Source organism: Macroventuria anomochaeta, assembly GCF_010093625.1.
Source record: "Macroventuria anomochaeta strain CBS 525.71 unplaced genomic scaffold BU25scaffold_2, whole genome shotgun sequence".
Taxonomy (NCBI): Eukaryota; Fungi; Ascomycota; class Dothideomycetes; order Pleosporales; family Didymellaceae; genus Macroventuria; species Macroventuria anomochaeta.
In genome coordinates, this window is record NW_022985363.1 from 773,682 (window position 1) to 788,176 (window position 14,495).

A 14,495-nucleotide genomic window follows, 5' to 3' on the forward strand; every position below is an offset into this window, starting at 1 on the left:
AATCGTTGAACGGAGTTTGTAAGGATAACGTGGACACGACTATGCACTATACTTTGCGACTTAAAGCTCTTTCGCTGCTGTCCTTGTCACCTCTACTTTGCCGAACTTCACAGACGCTTCACTGGTGTGATCAACGTATGGCACACAAATGCAAAGAGCGACACGAAGTCGCGACTTCATTACTAATCATGCTATGATGCATCGCCGTGCATGACCAAAGACAAGCAACAGCCAGGGTCTACCCTACTAGCGAATACGACCGAACAACTCAATCATCGTCTAGTGCGAGTTGGGTGCGACCTCCTTACGCTCCTCACGAACCACATCCTTACCATCGAGACCGACTTCGCCAATGGAGGCGCGGGCCTCACGGTCAGCCTCGATGTTCTTGATGAGCTCGGTGATACCGAAGAGGTCATCCATCTTCTCGAGGGAGAGACCCTTGGTCTCGGGAACGAGGAACCACACGAATATGAACATGAGGAAACAGAAGGTTCCGTAGATGAGGAAGGTACTAATCAATATCAGCGAGCGGTCGATTTGAGGTACGAAGGATGAAGGAACTTACCCATAACCGTTGAATCCAACTGTGGTCATCATGTTGGGCGTAGCACGAGCGACAACGAAGTTAAAGAGCCACTGGGTGGCAGCAGCAATAGCAACGTTGAGCGATCGAAGACGCGCAGCAGGGATCTCAGAGACGTAGATCCAGCAGACGGGACCCCAGCCGAACTGGAAGAAACCGGCGAAGAGGAAGACGCAGACGAGAGCAAAGTAACCAGCAGGAGGGACATTGCCGGTGCCCTTGGGAGGATCAAAGCGCATATAGAAACCGATGTAGAACATGGCAAGAGCCTGGGCAATAGAGGTCCAGAGAAGCGAACGGCGGCGACCAAGGGAGTCCGCAGCGAAGATCAGGAAGGCGAGACAAGCAATCATCTTCACGATACCGTAGATACCGGTGGCGAAAAGCTTGACATCATTGCCCTTCAGACCGAGCGCTGTAAAGATTTGGGGTGCGTAGTAGTTGATGGCGTTAGTTCCGGTCATCTGCTGGCAGATCATGAGTCCGATGGAGAGAAGAGCGCGCTTGCGGTTGCCAGGGATGGTGAACATCTCCTTGAGAAGATCCTTGACGGAAGCACCGGCAATGAGCATGCGCTCGTGCTCGAGCTGGTCGGCAATGTCCTTCAACTCAGCGGCGACATACTCGTGGGATGCGGGCAGGTTGCGCACACGAGCGAGGACAGCAGTGGCCTCCTCCCAGCGGTCCTGCTTGGCGAGGAAACGAGGAGACTCCTTGTTCAGTGCCATGCAGCTGCAGAGAAGAACAGCTGGAAGAGCCTGAAGAGCAAGGGGGACAATGTAGACTGACTGGCTGCCGGACATGTGCATGAGCGAACCGTAGTTGACCCAGAAAGCCAGGCACGTTCCAGTGGCAATGAACAGTTGATATAGACCAGTGAGACCACCACGAATGGCACGGGGAGCATTTTCGGAGATGTAGAGAGGAACGACCATGGAGGCCTCACCAACACCGACACCAGCGACGAGACGACCGACGTACATAGCTCCAATGCTACCCGAGGCAGCGGCCTGAATAACACAACCAACGATGGTGATAAGACCGGCAACCTGAAGAGTCAACTTGCGGCCGTACTTGTCGGCCATCCAAGAACCAAGGAAACATCCAAGGAAACAACCAGCTTGTAGGGTCGAGGCGATGTTGGCGTTGAGGTCGGCTCGTTGTTGCTTAGTCTTTTGCGCGAGATCGTACTTCCTGCAGTGCAAGTCAGTCATCTGCCAGTGACAATTCGCTAGAGGAAACATACTCCTGAAACTCCTTCAACTCGAGAACACCTCCGATGGTACCGATATCGAAACCGAAAAGCATGCCTCCGAAACAGGCGGAGCCAGCCATGGCGAAGGCACGCCATCCGTAGATCTCTGGGGGATCTGTCTTGACAGCATCGTTCTTGACGATGGACCTGATGATACGAGCACCGGCACTGATACGTTGGCTCATGATTGCGATTGGTATGTTACGAGGGCTTTGATGTTCTTGAAGTGAGTCGACTGTTTACCCTCGTCCAACGCTGGTCGACGATGCCAGTGAATGTGAGGAAAGAGAGAGAAGCCTCCACAGATTGGATGATCTTCGACAGCGGAACCACGATATCTATATAACTGCACGTACAGCGGCCCAAGCTTCCTGTCAAGACGGGGTAACCAACGCCGCGGTCCTTGCCCCAGTATCTCCCCCGGACTCCAGACTACATTGAACCCTCCACACGCACGTTGAACAGGCCATCTACATCCCGAAGGAGCTTCGCTTGAAGATCCAGATAGCGTTTCTGTTTGTTCTGTCCAGTGAGATGCTGCTCACATTCGACGTCTTGGTTCCCGCTGGCAGACAAATTGCTTGGCTCGGCGCAATTCACCACTCGCTATTTGTGGAAGAGGGAATGTGCGTCTTGGACGAGCCAAGCACAGCGTGAACTTCCGCCAACAAGGGGAGGACGTGGCGTCCCCTCCTCATCAGCGAAAGCATGCGAAGCAAGTCCCGGGTCTTGGCTCTCCATGGGGCCCTTAGGCCTCGCCCCCCACACTGCACAATACTGACCTCGAGGTCGGTGCACCGGCAGGTCTGGGGTAGTGCGAGTGGAACCGGCGCGCTAGTCTGCTCCAAGTTACAGAGGCCATCTCCCACGCATTTATCCGTGAATGAAACTCGTTGTGAACACCCCTCACAGCCGGGCCATCCGTGAATGTAAGATTTATGGATTCATTGCAAGATATTGTGGAGTGTAGCGCAGTTGGTTGAATCGACTTCGCCAAAAATCATGATTACGCGGTGGTTAGCATGCAGAGATGGGGCATGGAGGGGCTCACAGTCGGTGGGAACAGCGATCAGCGACGCTTCTGCCATCAATAACCCGAGACCCGACGGTTAAAGGACAATATAAAGAAAGCGCCAATGTCAATCGCACGCACACTCCTAAAGCAGCGAGTGACATTGAAACCTCGTCGTTCCATCAAGGCCACGCGATTCCCGGCTCAAGTCAAGCATTTTGGCACCGCTCAATTCGGCACCCGCCCTTACGCCTCAAACTCTTGGGACCTCTGGGTTCCGGCATTGCGCTGCACGATCTCACGCCAGCGATTATCGATCCTGCACCAAGCCACAAATACAAGTGTGTCGCTTGTTGGGGTTTGCGACCGCGGACCGGACGTGACGGAAACTCAACGCAATAATTCTTGAGTCTTGACGCCTCGCGATACACGCCTAGAAAGAGTAGTGAAGGTTTTACTGAGTCCGCGAATCATGAGTGCCGCCACGGCAAACGCCAACCGCGCGTTTCCCCTCCACGCTTTCTCCACGAATCCGCTGCGCGATCGAGATGATGTCGTCAAGGCTGTGGCTTCGCTGCTGGATCCGCTCTTGGCGGGTTTCTCAGAGCACAGTTCCATGGTCAAAGTTGGATCCACGGGAACTCGTTTTGACGAAACTGCTGCTCAGGTCGAGGGCTTTGCGAGACCGTTGTGGGGTCTTGCGGCTCTGTTGGCTGGAGGCAGTGAATATGCTGGCACCGATAAGTTCGTCCAGGGTCTGGTGAATGGCACAGATCCTGAAAGCCCTGGATTTTGGGGCTACATGGAGGATATCGATCAGAGGATGGTGGAGGCGTGTCCGATTGGGTTCACACTTACTGTTGCAAACAAGCAGTTTTGGGATCCATTGACAGATAAGCAGAAGAAGAATGTTGAGACATGGCTGGGTAGTATGAACGGCAAGGAGATGCCCAACACCAATTGGTATGCCACATAGGTATTTTACCCCAAGTATTCCTTAATACTAACGCTTGTACAGGCTATGGTTTCGTGTCTTCGCCAATCTCGGTCTTGCAAAGAACGGAGCAAACTGGAACAGAGAGCTCGTCAAGTCAGACATCAAGCAATTGAACACCTTCTATCGTGGTGATGGTTGGAGCAACGATGGCCCTGAGCACTACCGTCAAATGGACTACTACTCCGGCTCCTTCGCCATCCAGTACCTTCAGCTCCTCTATGCCAAACTCGCCGCCGACATCGACCCTGAACAAGCTTCAGAGTACAAAGAGCGCGCACGACTGTACGCTCAGGACTTCGTCCACTACTTCGACCCCGAAGGCCGCGCTATCACTTTCGGACGCTCACTCACCTACCGCTGGGCCATGGCTGCATTCTGGGGCTCTCTACCATTTGCCGATGTCGACCTCCCTTCCCCCTTATCCTGGGGTGTCGTAAAAGGCATCTGGCTCCGCAATCTACGCTGGTGGACCACACAAACCGACATCTTCCAGTCCAACGGTATGCTCACATTAGGTTACTCTTACCCCAACACCTACCTCGCCGAGAACTACAACTCCCCCGGTTCGCCATACTGGTGCATGCTCGCCTTCGCCCCACTGGCAGCTTCAAAAGACCACCCCTTCTGGACCGCGAAAGAAGAACCCCATCCATACGCCAACGAGCGCATTGCCAGACCGCTAAAACACCCCCGCCACATCGTCGTGCGCAGTGGAGGCCACTCCTTCCTCCTCAGCAGCGGGCAGTCGTGCCACTACGCGATCAAGAACTCGAACGCCAAGTACGGCAAATTTGCATACAGCTCTGCATTCGGATACTCTGTCTCCACCGGATACCAGGAGCTCGAACAATTCGTTCCAGAGTCCTCACTAGCTCTATCTGATGATGGCGGCGAGCTGTGGAAGATGCGCAGAGCGCATAATGGCGACTCGAGCATCGAGACTTTCGATGGTGTGCCGGTGCTGGTGAGTAGCATGAAGCCCTGGCCTGATGTTGAGGTACAAACATTCTTGGTTCCACCGGCTGAGGAGAGTCCGAATTGGCATCTGAGGGTTCATAAGATCACGACTGGACGCGACGTGTTGACTGCCGAGGGCGCGTTTGCAGTGCATGGAGCTAAGGAGGCCGATGGACGAGCGTTCAACGGCTTCGATGAGTCGCTTCCTGAGGGAGGCAAGGAAGATAAGCAGAGTTCGCTTGCTGCGTCTAGATCGGGAGCTGTTGGTATTGTAGAGTTGTTGTCGACTAGTCGCGCTGGACACGTTTTGCAGGCAGATGCGAACAGCAACTTGGTTGAGGCGAGGAGCGTGGTGCCACTGCTTAAGAACGAACTCAAGGCAGGTTCGACGACATGGTTTGTTACTGCTGTATTTGCACTGCCGGGTAGTGTCGATGGGTGGAAGAGGAGCTGGAAGGAGGAATGGGAGAAGAAGCCCACCATACCGAAGTGGATACAGGAGAAGATTGATGCAGGAAAGTAGACAAGTAGCGAACGTGATGATAGACCCGAATCAAAGACTAGACGTACAGTGATCTATTTTATGGCAAAAGTGCATAGCCGTATGTCTGCAAAGCTTCAACGTTTCACACTCCAGAGGTAGATTCATCAGATCGATCTATAATACAATTGCCTCGCGGCGGGGTATCTACGCTGCTCGTGTACTTTTGAATCCTCTCATATAGGAGACAAGTTCTTCATACTCTTCGTCTCCTCGCTCCACTGACTAAGCGGGGTCCTCGGCCGTATCCTCCTAGCACCTGCCTCCATCTCCTCAAACTCCTCATCATTCGCAGGTTCACTAGTGACATGTGTCGTCATGACCAGCTTGATGTCTTTACTTCCCACCGGAAATAGATCGTCTAAGCTACCTCTTCCAGACGGTAGCGCGCTCTTGCTTGCATTGCGTCTGCTCTTCTTCGAATGCAAGGCTTCGATGGTGGTCTCGCCTCCGAAGCGTGTAGGCTTGTTGTGCCAGAACGTAGAGAAGGTGTCGAATCCGTTGTCGTCAGACGGCGGCTCGTCGCTGAAGATCATTATACGGCGGGTGCAGGTGTACAGTAGGACGTCAAGCCAGCCGTTTGAGGTGATCATCGCACCAGACAGACAGAGGCGGGCAAGTGATGGAGGTTCCCCGGTCATGGCTGCCATACGGGCGGAGGCGAGAGGGAGTGTGCATATCACGTAGACAACGGGATAGACGACCATAAGGTTCGATATCGCTCGGACTCGTTTCGATTCTTCGGGAGTATAGTAGCCGGTGTGAATACGGTGGAGCAGGACTGTGTAGGTGATGGCGTAGATTAGTACATTCCCGAACTCACTGCTGCTGTCAGATTCAGAATGTCGGGTATGGGTATGGCTGCAGACTTACAATATGAAGATCCAAATGTAATGAGTCCATAACCGAAGATCTTTCAGATCATGGTGAATCCAGCACCACACTCCAGACCTCACATACAGGTTCGTTCCATGCAGACCAATGCCAATTGAAGAAACACCAATGATGAATATCCATGCTGCAGCAATAGCCGCATGGAAGGCTTTTGGCTTCAGTCGACAATCAAGAATGACCGATGCAAAAGTATGCAATCCAATCGCAAAGCACCATACTCCACTGCCCAAGTCACCAGTCGAGACCAGCAATCCTTGTGCAAAGCATATCGGATTTGCGACTTGTAACGAACCCAGTCGTAACCACTCGACATTCAGAGAGAAAGCCAGTGCTTGTTGTATGTCGGCCCAAAGAAGGTTGAAGATGAGAATGACGAATTGGTTGCTCCGTTTCGATTTGATGTGCCAGGATATGAGCTTGTATATGAGGATGAAGAAGAGGGTAACCGATGCGGCAAAGGAGATGAAACCGAGTGCGACGACTGCCCGTAGCCACGGATGGATGTGTGGTGGTAATACAAAGCTGTCCGAGGCTTCGTCCAGGACTTCAAAGTTGGCCATCTTTTCAATTTTCTAAGCGTAGATACCTTCGAAGGCTGGTTGCGATAAGTTACGATCCGGGACAGATCGTCTATCGGTTCCTTGCTGGGATCATATCGAAGTAGAGGCCGAAGGTCGAAGAGAAGTCAGGGCAATGCCCAACGAAGAGCACAATGAAGCGAACAAGAGGAAAAGCTCGTACTACTCCGGGGTCAGAGTAATAATATACGCCTCTAGCGGCTGCAGCAGGGTCCAAGCGCGTGCTGAGTGGTGCTCAGGGCTGACAACACCATGCAAACAGTAATCTGGGGACCCACGATCGCATGTAAACCGAAACTTAGCCTCGGACTAGAGGGGTAAACCCGGCCGTTACACTCGTGCTCGCGTGGCATCGAGGGCGGCAAAATGTAACCTAGACCGATCTCGGCGGACTCTAGGACAATGCGAGTAGAGTGCAATGCGTTCCAGCATCTAATGGAAACTGAACAAGGCCGGTGGAAGGATGGGTTCCAAGATGTTTGACTTGGCGGCATCGCGATTGTACGTGTTTCTGCATGTCATGCTCACGGTGATTGGGTGATACAGAGCATCATCTGACGACGTCTTTGCTTGCATACGCTTACAGACCGTATAAGCCCTGTACTCCGTCATGAGAGGGCTAGGGTGAACCGTGAAGAAGGATTGGTGGCGTTTCTGGACCACATGGCATGTGTTCGTTCGGGCAAGGTGCCATTTTCTCGTTGGTTGATGGCGGCTTGATGCAGAACTGCACGCCGGGTAAGTACATAGCGAATGCCAACGATGCAGGAGGTAGAAGGCGTTGCTGTATGACGCTGCACATTACAGATGAGCCACGAGGAAGTTCGGCAAGCGCTGCCCCGGACTCCAGAGTGGTTGGAATCAAGGCAAACTCTCGTTATCGAACGTCTGCCTGTCCTCCCGGTCAAGGCCATTGCGCTTCGAGTCGCTACATTCGGCTAATACAGTAGGGGTGCGCGTTTAGCCGGATGTTTGAGTCGAATATCCTCAAACATTCGTTGAGCCCACACTCTGTCAGCTGCATGCCGTCCATTGTTAGCAAACTGCCGTGCAGCGCTCAAGGCGTTGATGGGATGCAATGTTGATGACGGTGAAGGCATCAGTATTGAATTGGCTTAAGGTCGACTGAGCATGCTGGCCTCAACAAAACCTTGATGGCGTAATCGTGCAATTTTGGTGAGGGTGTCGAAGGACGTTGTCTCGTGATAGGATAGGATCGATAAACCCCGAGTGGGGGCCATGCTAGCGCCCATCCCCCAGAAACTTAGAAAAGGGGTCCGCAGGTGAGCGATCAATGCTCCCCATGGCAATCTTGAGGAAGCGAAAGGACCGTGCCCAAGCTTTGAAAACGGCACGAGCACGTTCGGTGTCTCCGACCAACGGGCCGTTCTGGTGACTTGCTGCAAGCCACGCAATCAAAGCAAGCAGGAACGCGCCAAGGGAAGGCAGGCACTCCTCCAACGTGCAGTCTGTTGATATTGCGTATCAAACTCTTCGAGATTTCGACGCCTCGGCGTCATATGTTGAGCATGTCTTTCCTCCTCTCCTTTTGTTCCAGCTTTGGTACCAACATCGCGACTATGTAGAGCCTAAGACATCCACGTCTATAATACTTCTATTCGCCTACCGTTTCTTTGACATGTCGACTTAAACCCCAATCGAGATATGAAGATCTCCACAATGAGGCTCTGCTTACTCGATACCTGATCGTCCCGCACCATCCTTGAAGTCCCAGCAACCACACCTTTGGCACTTCGCAAAAGGCGCTCCTTACAAAGCCGTTAGCGCTCCAATAACGACGCGACTGAAGGATACGAAGCTATTGTGCTATTGTGCTATTGTGACAGTCACCGACTTCGAAGGAGCAGGAGCAGTAGCAGGCGCAGGAGTGGACCGTTCTTGCGACCGCGGGCGTGTAACCGGAGAAGTATAGTAAACCATGCATTTAGGATTCAGGAGTGTGGTACCCGCAGTGTAAAAGGCCGAAGCGAGTACATGATGGGGTGAAACATGTCCTCTTGAGTCAACGTCGATTGATTTTGCTATCTACGTGAATGAAACAAAAGCACCACTCCAATGGGTACAAATCAGGGGAGGTGTCAACCAAGTTGCAAGTGCAAGGAACGCCAATCGTGCAAACGATAATAAAAAAGATAAGAAACCGTGCAACGTAGTAGTCAAGCTCCAAAATCGCGAGCCTCTACAACACTCCATTTGTGAACTCCAATAGCTTCCGCAACCCTCATATCTGCGTAGCCATCTGCGTCCGGCTGTAATAATCGCTCCTCGGCACTTGCGTATAAGCCCCAGCCTGACTCGCGTCAAACTCGTACTGGATCTGCTGCTGCTCAACTTCTTCCTCCTGACTCTGATTGAGGATCTTCTGCATGGTGTCAATGTCCTCAATGATGACATTGAACGCATCCGCAACAGCATTGATGACCTTGTTGCGATTGTACTCTCGGCGGTGCTGCCAAATGGTGTCCATGAGCGCAGCGTTGACTTGCTCGAGTTGCTCGAGCGAGCAGCCTGATGATGCAGTAACGAGCTTGCTGTGGAGTTGACTGAGGGATGACTCTTCGAGGATAAGCTGAGGCTCCGGTTGTGGCTCAGCGAGGATGTCGGCGATGTTCGATTTGTGGGCCGGCGGAGCGGGCGCAGGCATTTGAGATGATTGGGAAGGCTGGGAAGTTTGTGATGGCGGTGATCCGGAGTGTTGGCTGAGGAATTGCTGTTCTGCATCGAAACTCGAGTTAGCTGAGTATTCGGGGGAAAGAGGAGGGTCGAGTTCAAACCGACGGTAGAAGGACTCTAGCGCACCTTGTGTGTCTGGAAGCTGCGACCCGCCGGCTGGGGCAATGAACTCTGGCAAGCCAACATGGCTGACTCCGTTGCTACTCTGGGTACCAAACTTGTTGTCTGAAGAACGCTTTGAGGTCTGGTTGCCGGATGTTGTGGTACTGGCACTGTTGTGGTAGTCGTGAGGAAGCATATTCGGGTTGACGAATGTGCGAGCTGAAACCTGCGACTTTTGTGTCATCTGCGTATTGGGTCTACTAGGCGTTTGGAATTGAAGATCGGCCTGTGTACTGGCAGTGACGTCTTGCTGACTGTCCGGCATAAGTGAGTCCTCGTCTGCCACACGGGAAGGCACCGTCGATCCGTTCTGGTGCGAATGCTCCCCACTGTCTCCCGCACTCGTACCGTTCGATAGCGATGCATCGTGAGGTGCACGTAAAGGCGTGACAGGGGGAAATCGAGGTATGGGCTCGCCCAACACAATGGGACCCGAGGCCTCAGTCGTTCCGAGCGACTGCTCAGGCGGCACTGGCGCAACCTCGGGAGGCACTTGCTCGCCCTCTGCGATCGCTTTCTTGCGCTTCTCCTGCGCCTTCTTCGCACGTTGCAGCTCACGTTCGTACAACGCGTCACACTCCTTTGTCAACCAAAGATATTGAGCATCATTGCCGGTGAACCAGGAGTCAACGTCCACCTCCACGTTTGCAATCATTTCGTTGGCCTTGAGTGTTCGCTCTGCATCTTGGTATGTTTTGGAGTCTTTGGCAAGGGTCTTGACGTCGAACAAGAAGTCTTTCGGGCGTTTGTAGTATCCGTTCGAAAGACGCTGCTCGATCTGTGACAGGTCAAGATTGTAGTACTTGTTCCCGCTCTCGACGTGCAGCAACACGCCTACGCCCTTGTTGTCTGTTGACATCTCCCAAGGCCGAGTCATGCCTTCCGCCTCTTGCTGTTCTCGATCCAAATCGCTCGTGACACGATTTGGATTCTGCTCGTCAATAAGATATGCGTACCAGCTTGGATCCAGAACCGGCTTGAAGAATCTTCTGTGCTTCTTCTTCAAGTTGTCCATAATTGGTTGGATGAGGCTCTTCAACTTGTTGAGCGTCAGTTGGTCTTGCTTCCTTTGCGCCTTCTCCCGGGCGGCGATTTCTTTTGTATCCAAAACTGGCTCAATAATAGGCGCAGGTTCAAGGACAGGAAGGACGCGCTTCTTCCTGTTGTCAAGATCCGGGAAATCAGCAGGCGACATGCGAATGTACTGACTGATAGAGTTGAAGAACTCAGCGCGACCTTCTTGATCCGGACGGTGCAGCTCAAATTGATTGCTGAGAGAGAAGCCGAAGAGATCGACCAGCATTTGCCGATCAGGTTTGGCTTCTACGTTCTCAAGCTCCATGACACCCAAGAGCATGATAGGCTCGTTGGCACCAATGCTGCGCAGAAGCAACTTGAAGGTCTTCGTGGCTGCTGGAGGCAGTGTATTATACCATACGTCCACAGCTGGGATGTAGATCACACTAGGCTTGTGACGTCGTACTTCGGTGAACAGCTGGGTAATGGCAGCTTCTGGCGATCGCGCCGAGTCCTCCAGGATGGTTGGAAGATCGAAGGACTGAACGTGAAGGCCCTCAATCTTGCTGAGCAATGCAGCTCCCAAGTATTGCTGACCCATGCCCTGCAAACCGGTGATGAGGAGACGAGGCCTGAAGATCCTGCTGCTCTCGAAATTACGCATTGTCGTTTCGCGTTCGAAACCCTTCTCGTCCTCACGATCGTCGTACTCTGCCTCCTCAAGCGCAGTGAGCGGCTTCCTCCGGGGAATGAGCTCATCAATACGCTTGAGGATGCCGGCCAGTGGCCTCCGCAGTAGAGGTTCTATGCTTTTGGGTAGCGGATTGGCAGCAGCTATGGCTGTCCTCTGTGACGAAGGTACCATCTTGTTCACTGACACCATGAAATCCTTGGCGAGTACCTTGATCTCGCTAGGATGAATGAGCAGCTTCTTCTCAGATTGGTAGATCTGTGGGTAAGTGCCTTGCACCGCGTTCAAAGCAGCTTCTGTACATAAAGCACGGAGATCTGCACCACCGTAACCCTTTGTCAGCTCTGCAAGTTGATCCTTCATCTTAGGTTCAAGTGGAGGATCCCAGTTCTTGGTGTGGATGTCAAGGATAGCACGTCGTCCTACAACGTTGGGTAGCGGGAAGTAGAACTCGCGATCAAATCGACCAGGGCGTCGCAGAGCATTGTCAACCGAGTCAGGACGATTGGTTGCGCCTATGACAACAACCTGTCCACGACCATCCATACCGTCCATAAGCGCAAGAAGTGTCGCGACAATGGAGGCGTGAATCTGCTCCTGCTTACTGGATCGGACAGGAGCCAAACCATCAATCTCATCAAAGAAGATGATACTGGGTTGCGTCTTGCGTGCCTCTTCAAAAAGGGTTCGGAGCTGCTTCTCAGCTTCACCAACCCATTTGCTGAGAGCGTCGGCTCCCTTGCGCATGTAGAAGGTGACTTTCTGGCCATGCGAACTGACACTGGAGGCCAACGCACGAGCAAGCAGTGTTTTACCAGTACCAGGAGGTCCATGGAACAGCACGCCTCGAGGTGGAGTGATCTTGAAGCGTTGGAAGACCTCTGGGTAGAGTAGTGGAAGCATGATCATCTCCTTGAGCTTGTTGATGTGATCGTCCAAGCCACCAACGCCGTCGAAATTGACGTTGGGATCAACTCCAAGTGGATCGGCATCAGCCAGAGCCTTCTTGTCCTTGATCTTGCCGAAATTTGCAGGTCCACCGCCAGAGCCCTTCTCTTGCTGTGCCGAGTTGTTGTGAGCCTGTGGGAATGCACCAAAACCGGGTGCTGTCGCTGCTGTGGGCGTCATGCCAACTATGCTACCGAAGTGTCTGGGCATCTTTTGAACCTCGTCATCACTACTATCGGAGTCATCGTCTTGTCCGAAGCCAACCTGACCTCCACCAAACGGACCCTGATTGCTGAACAATGTACCGTATCCTCCACCACCAGCCTTGGAACGCGATTTGTTTATTGAAGGTGCCGGCCCGTCGTCATCGTCGTTCTCGAAAACCGCGTTAAGCTCAGGACGAACGACCCTGTAGTCGACAGTTCTGCGTTCTCGCCTCCTCGGACCAGTGTCGTACGATAAATCCTTGTCCGGAATGCGCCTGCTTAGGCGGCGGCGCTTGTTTGAGCTCAGCTCCTGCAGCTCATCTTGTAGCTCTTCGTCGTCTAGCGCAGACTCTTCGTCAGATGAGTTGCGCCTGCTTCGTTGGGACTGTCGCGTCCGACCCCTAGGCTTGCGCGCAGAGCCTGAGGCACTATCAGAAGCTGTGCTCTTGCCCTTGCCGTTGTCGGAGTCTGACATCTCTTCTTCCTCTCCTTCGGCATCCACGTCGCCGGGCTCGAAATCACTACTCTCGTCTGCACCCCTTTTGCGCCTTTGCGAAGTCGCTCGTGATCGCAGGTTGCGACCACCACGTGTAATGGGGCCTTCTTCCTCGTCAGAATCTTCAGCAGCGCGGTCGTGTTGTGACTCCTGGATCACATCCTCCATGCCTTCCTCATCATCATGCTCTCCTTTAGCCCCTCGGACTTCTTGTTCCGGTGATCCCCGCGCGCTGGATTCCACTTGCATCTGGGCGTCTACAAGGAGCTTGTCGAGTGGGCCTGGACTATCCTCTTCACCTTCGTCGCGGATCATTGAAACTTCCTGGGAGGCTTCTTCGATGGTGCTTGGTGCCTGCACTCTGGGGCCCTTGCCACCTCTAGTAGCACGGGCAACAAATGGCTCGGGTGTTCGCGTGCCTTCTCGAACAACATTGACGTGTCTGCCGGAATCTGAAAGAGCCACAATAGGCGCTTCTACATCGTGCGAGAGACGGCTACTACGCCGTGTGATACCAACTTCTGGTGTCCTCCCACGTGCAGGAGCGGTAGACTTACTACCTGTGCGTGTGCGCAAGTTGCGACCAAAAGCGTGTTCAGGCATCTTGAGCTTGACGATGAGCGATGGCTTCTCGACCTCTTCGATCGACGGCTTAGCTACACGTCGCCGCCCTGTAGTTCGAGGCCTATCGTCCTCGCTCTCCGAAGGCGTGTCTTCTATCTCGTCTTCGTCGCTCTCTTCGTACGTGACTTGCTTCTTGGTCGCGCGGCGCACGCTGCGGCCTGTTGCAGGGTTGACCTCAGGCTCTTCAGAATCTGAGCGGTCGGTGAAGGAGTCGTCTTCGATGATATCGTCGTCGTCGTCGTCGACTTCAGAGCCGTTGTAGACGCGACGCTGGCGCTTGTTGCCTTTCTTCTTTGCTCCCGGCGTTCGGTTGGCGCGGCGACGTTGTGGTGGCGCGCGTTCGACGTCGTCGTAGTCGTCGTCCTCCGGATCGGAAGCAGTAGGGTCGATGTCGAACTTGCGTTTCGTGCGGTTAGACATGGGGGTGGGTGCGGTGAGGCGTTCTTAGGCAGCTGTGTAAGTGAACGAGCGCGCAGTGCGATCACGGTGAATGCGCTTACACCGCTATGACGATGTTTCCAATTTCAGATTGACATCAGAAGCGCATGAAGCTGCTCCTGCATTCGCGACGGCAAAACAAGGCGTGCGCGCAATGCTCGTCTGTGCTTGTGATGCCGTGTGGATGCAGCTCAGCGATCGAGTGCTGAGACGACGATGCACGACTAGATGTGGGGTATCAGATAGCAAAAAGCGACTGCGAGATGCAACAGACTCCTGATGAATGCAGCGAGAGACAGAGAGGGCAAGATCAGACAGATGACTCTGGAGGACGGGGAAGGTCTTGTTGTTCTGCTGGAGCGAATCTCGTCCAAGCGCCAAAAGCTCGGCGAATCATCT

The 14,495-nt window shown here is 53.4% G+C and overlaps 4 protein-coding genes across 4 annotated transcripts; 1 reads left to right on the forward strand and 3 right to left on the reverse strand.

The window, feature by feature from the left end:
- Positions 1–279: 279 nt before the first annotated feature.
- On the reverse strand, positions 280–2,026 carry BU25DRAFT_330267 (general substrate transporter; the record flags this gene model as incomplete). The annotated part of the gene is made up of 3 exons (XM_033702348.1): positions 280–514; positions 569–1,780; positions 1,833–2,026. The coding sequence occupies 3 exons, from the start codon at positions 2,024–2,026 to the stop codon at positions 280–282; spliced, it is 1,641 nt and encodes a 546-aa protein (XP_033566972.1).
- Positions 2,027–3,325: 1,299 nt separating this feature from the next.
- Positions 3,326–5,318, forward strand: BU25DRAFT_357558 (uncharacterized protein; the record flags this gene model as incomplete). Its single annotated transcript, XM_033703575.1, has 2 exons — positions 3,326–3,816; positions 3,872–5,318. Coding segments are annotated over 2 exons (1,938 nt in total), but the record flags the coding sequence as incomplete, so codon positions are not given.
- Positions 5,319–5,524: 206 nt separating this feature from the next.
- Positions 5,525–6,802, reverse strand: BU25DRAFT_330497 (integral membrane protein-like protein; the record flags this gene model as incomplete). Its single annotated transcript, XM_033702361.1, has 2 exons — positions 5,525–6,170; positions 6,222–6,802. 2 exons carry the CDS (start codon positions 6,800–6,802, stop codon positions 5,525–5,527), a joined length of 1,227 nt encoding a protein of 408 aa, XP_033566974.1.
- Positions 6,803–9,062: 2,260 nt separating this feature from the next.
- On the reverse strand, positions 9,063–14,183 carry BU25DRAFT_382585 (AAA-domain-containing protein; the record flags this gene model as incomplete). The annotated part of the gene is made up of 2 exons (XM_033704248.1): positions 14,159–14,183; positions 9,063–14,101 (listed from the first exon to the last, which is right to left on the reverse strand). Exon 2 carries the CDS (start codon positions 14,076–14,078, stop codon positions 9,063–9,065), a length of 5,016 nt encoding a protein of 1,671 aa, XP_033566975.1. The 5' UTR covers positions 14,079–14,101; positions 14,159–14,183.
- Between the last annotated feature and the right edge of the window lie 312 nt (positions 14,184–14,495).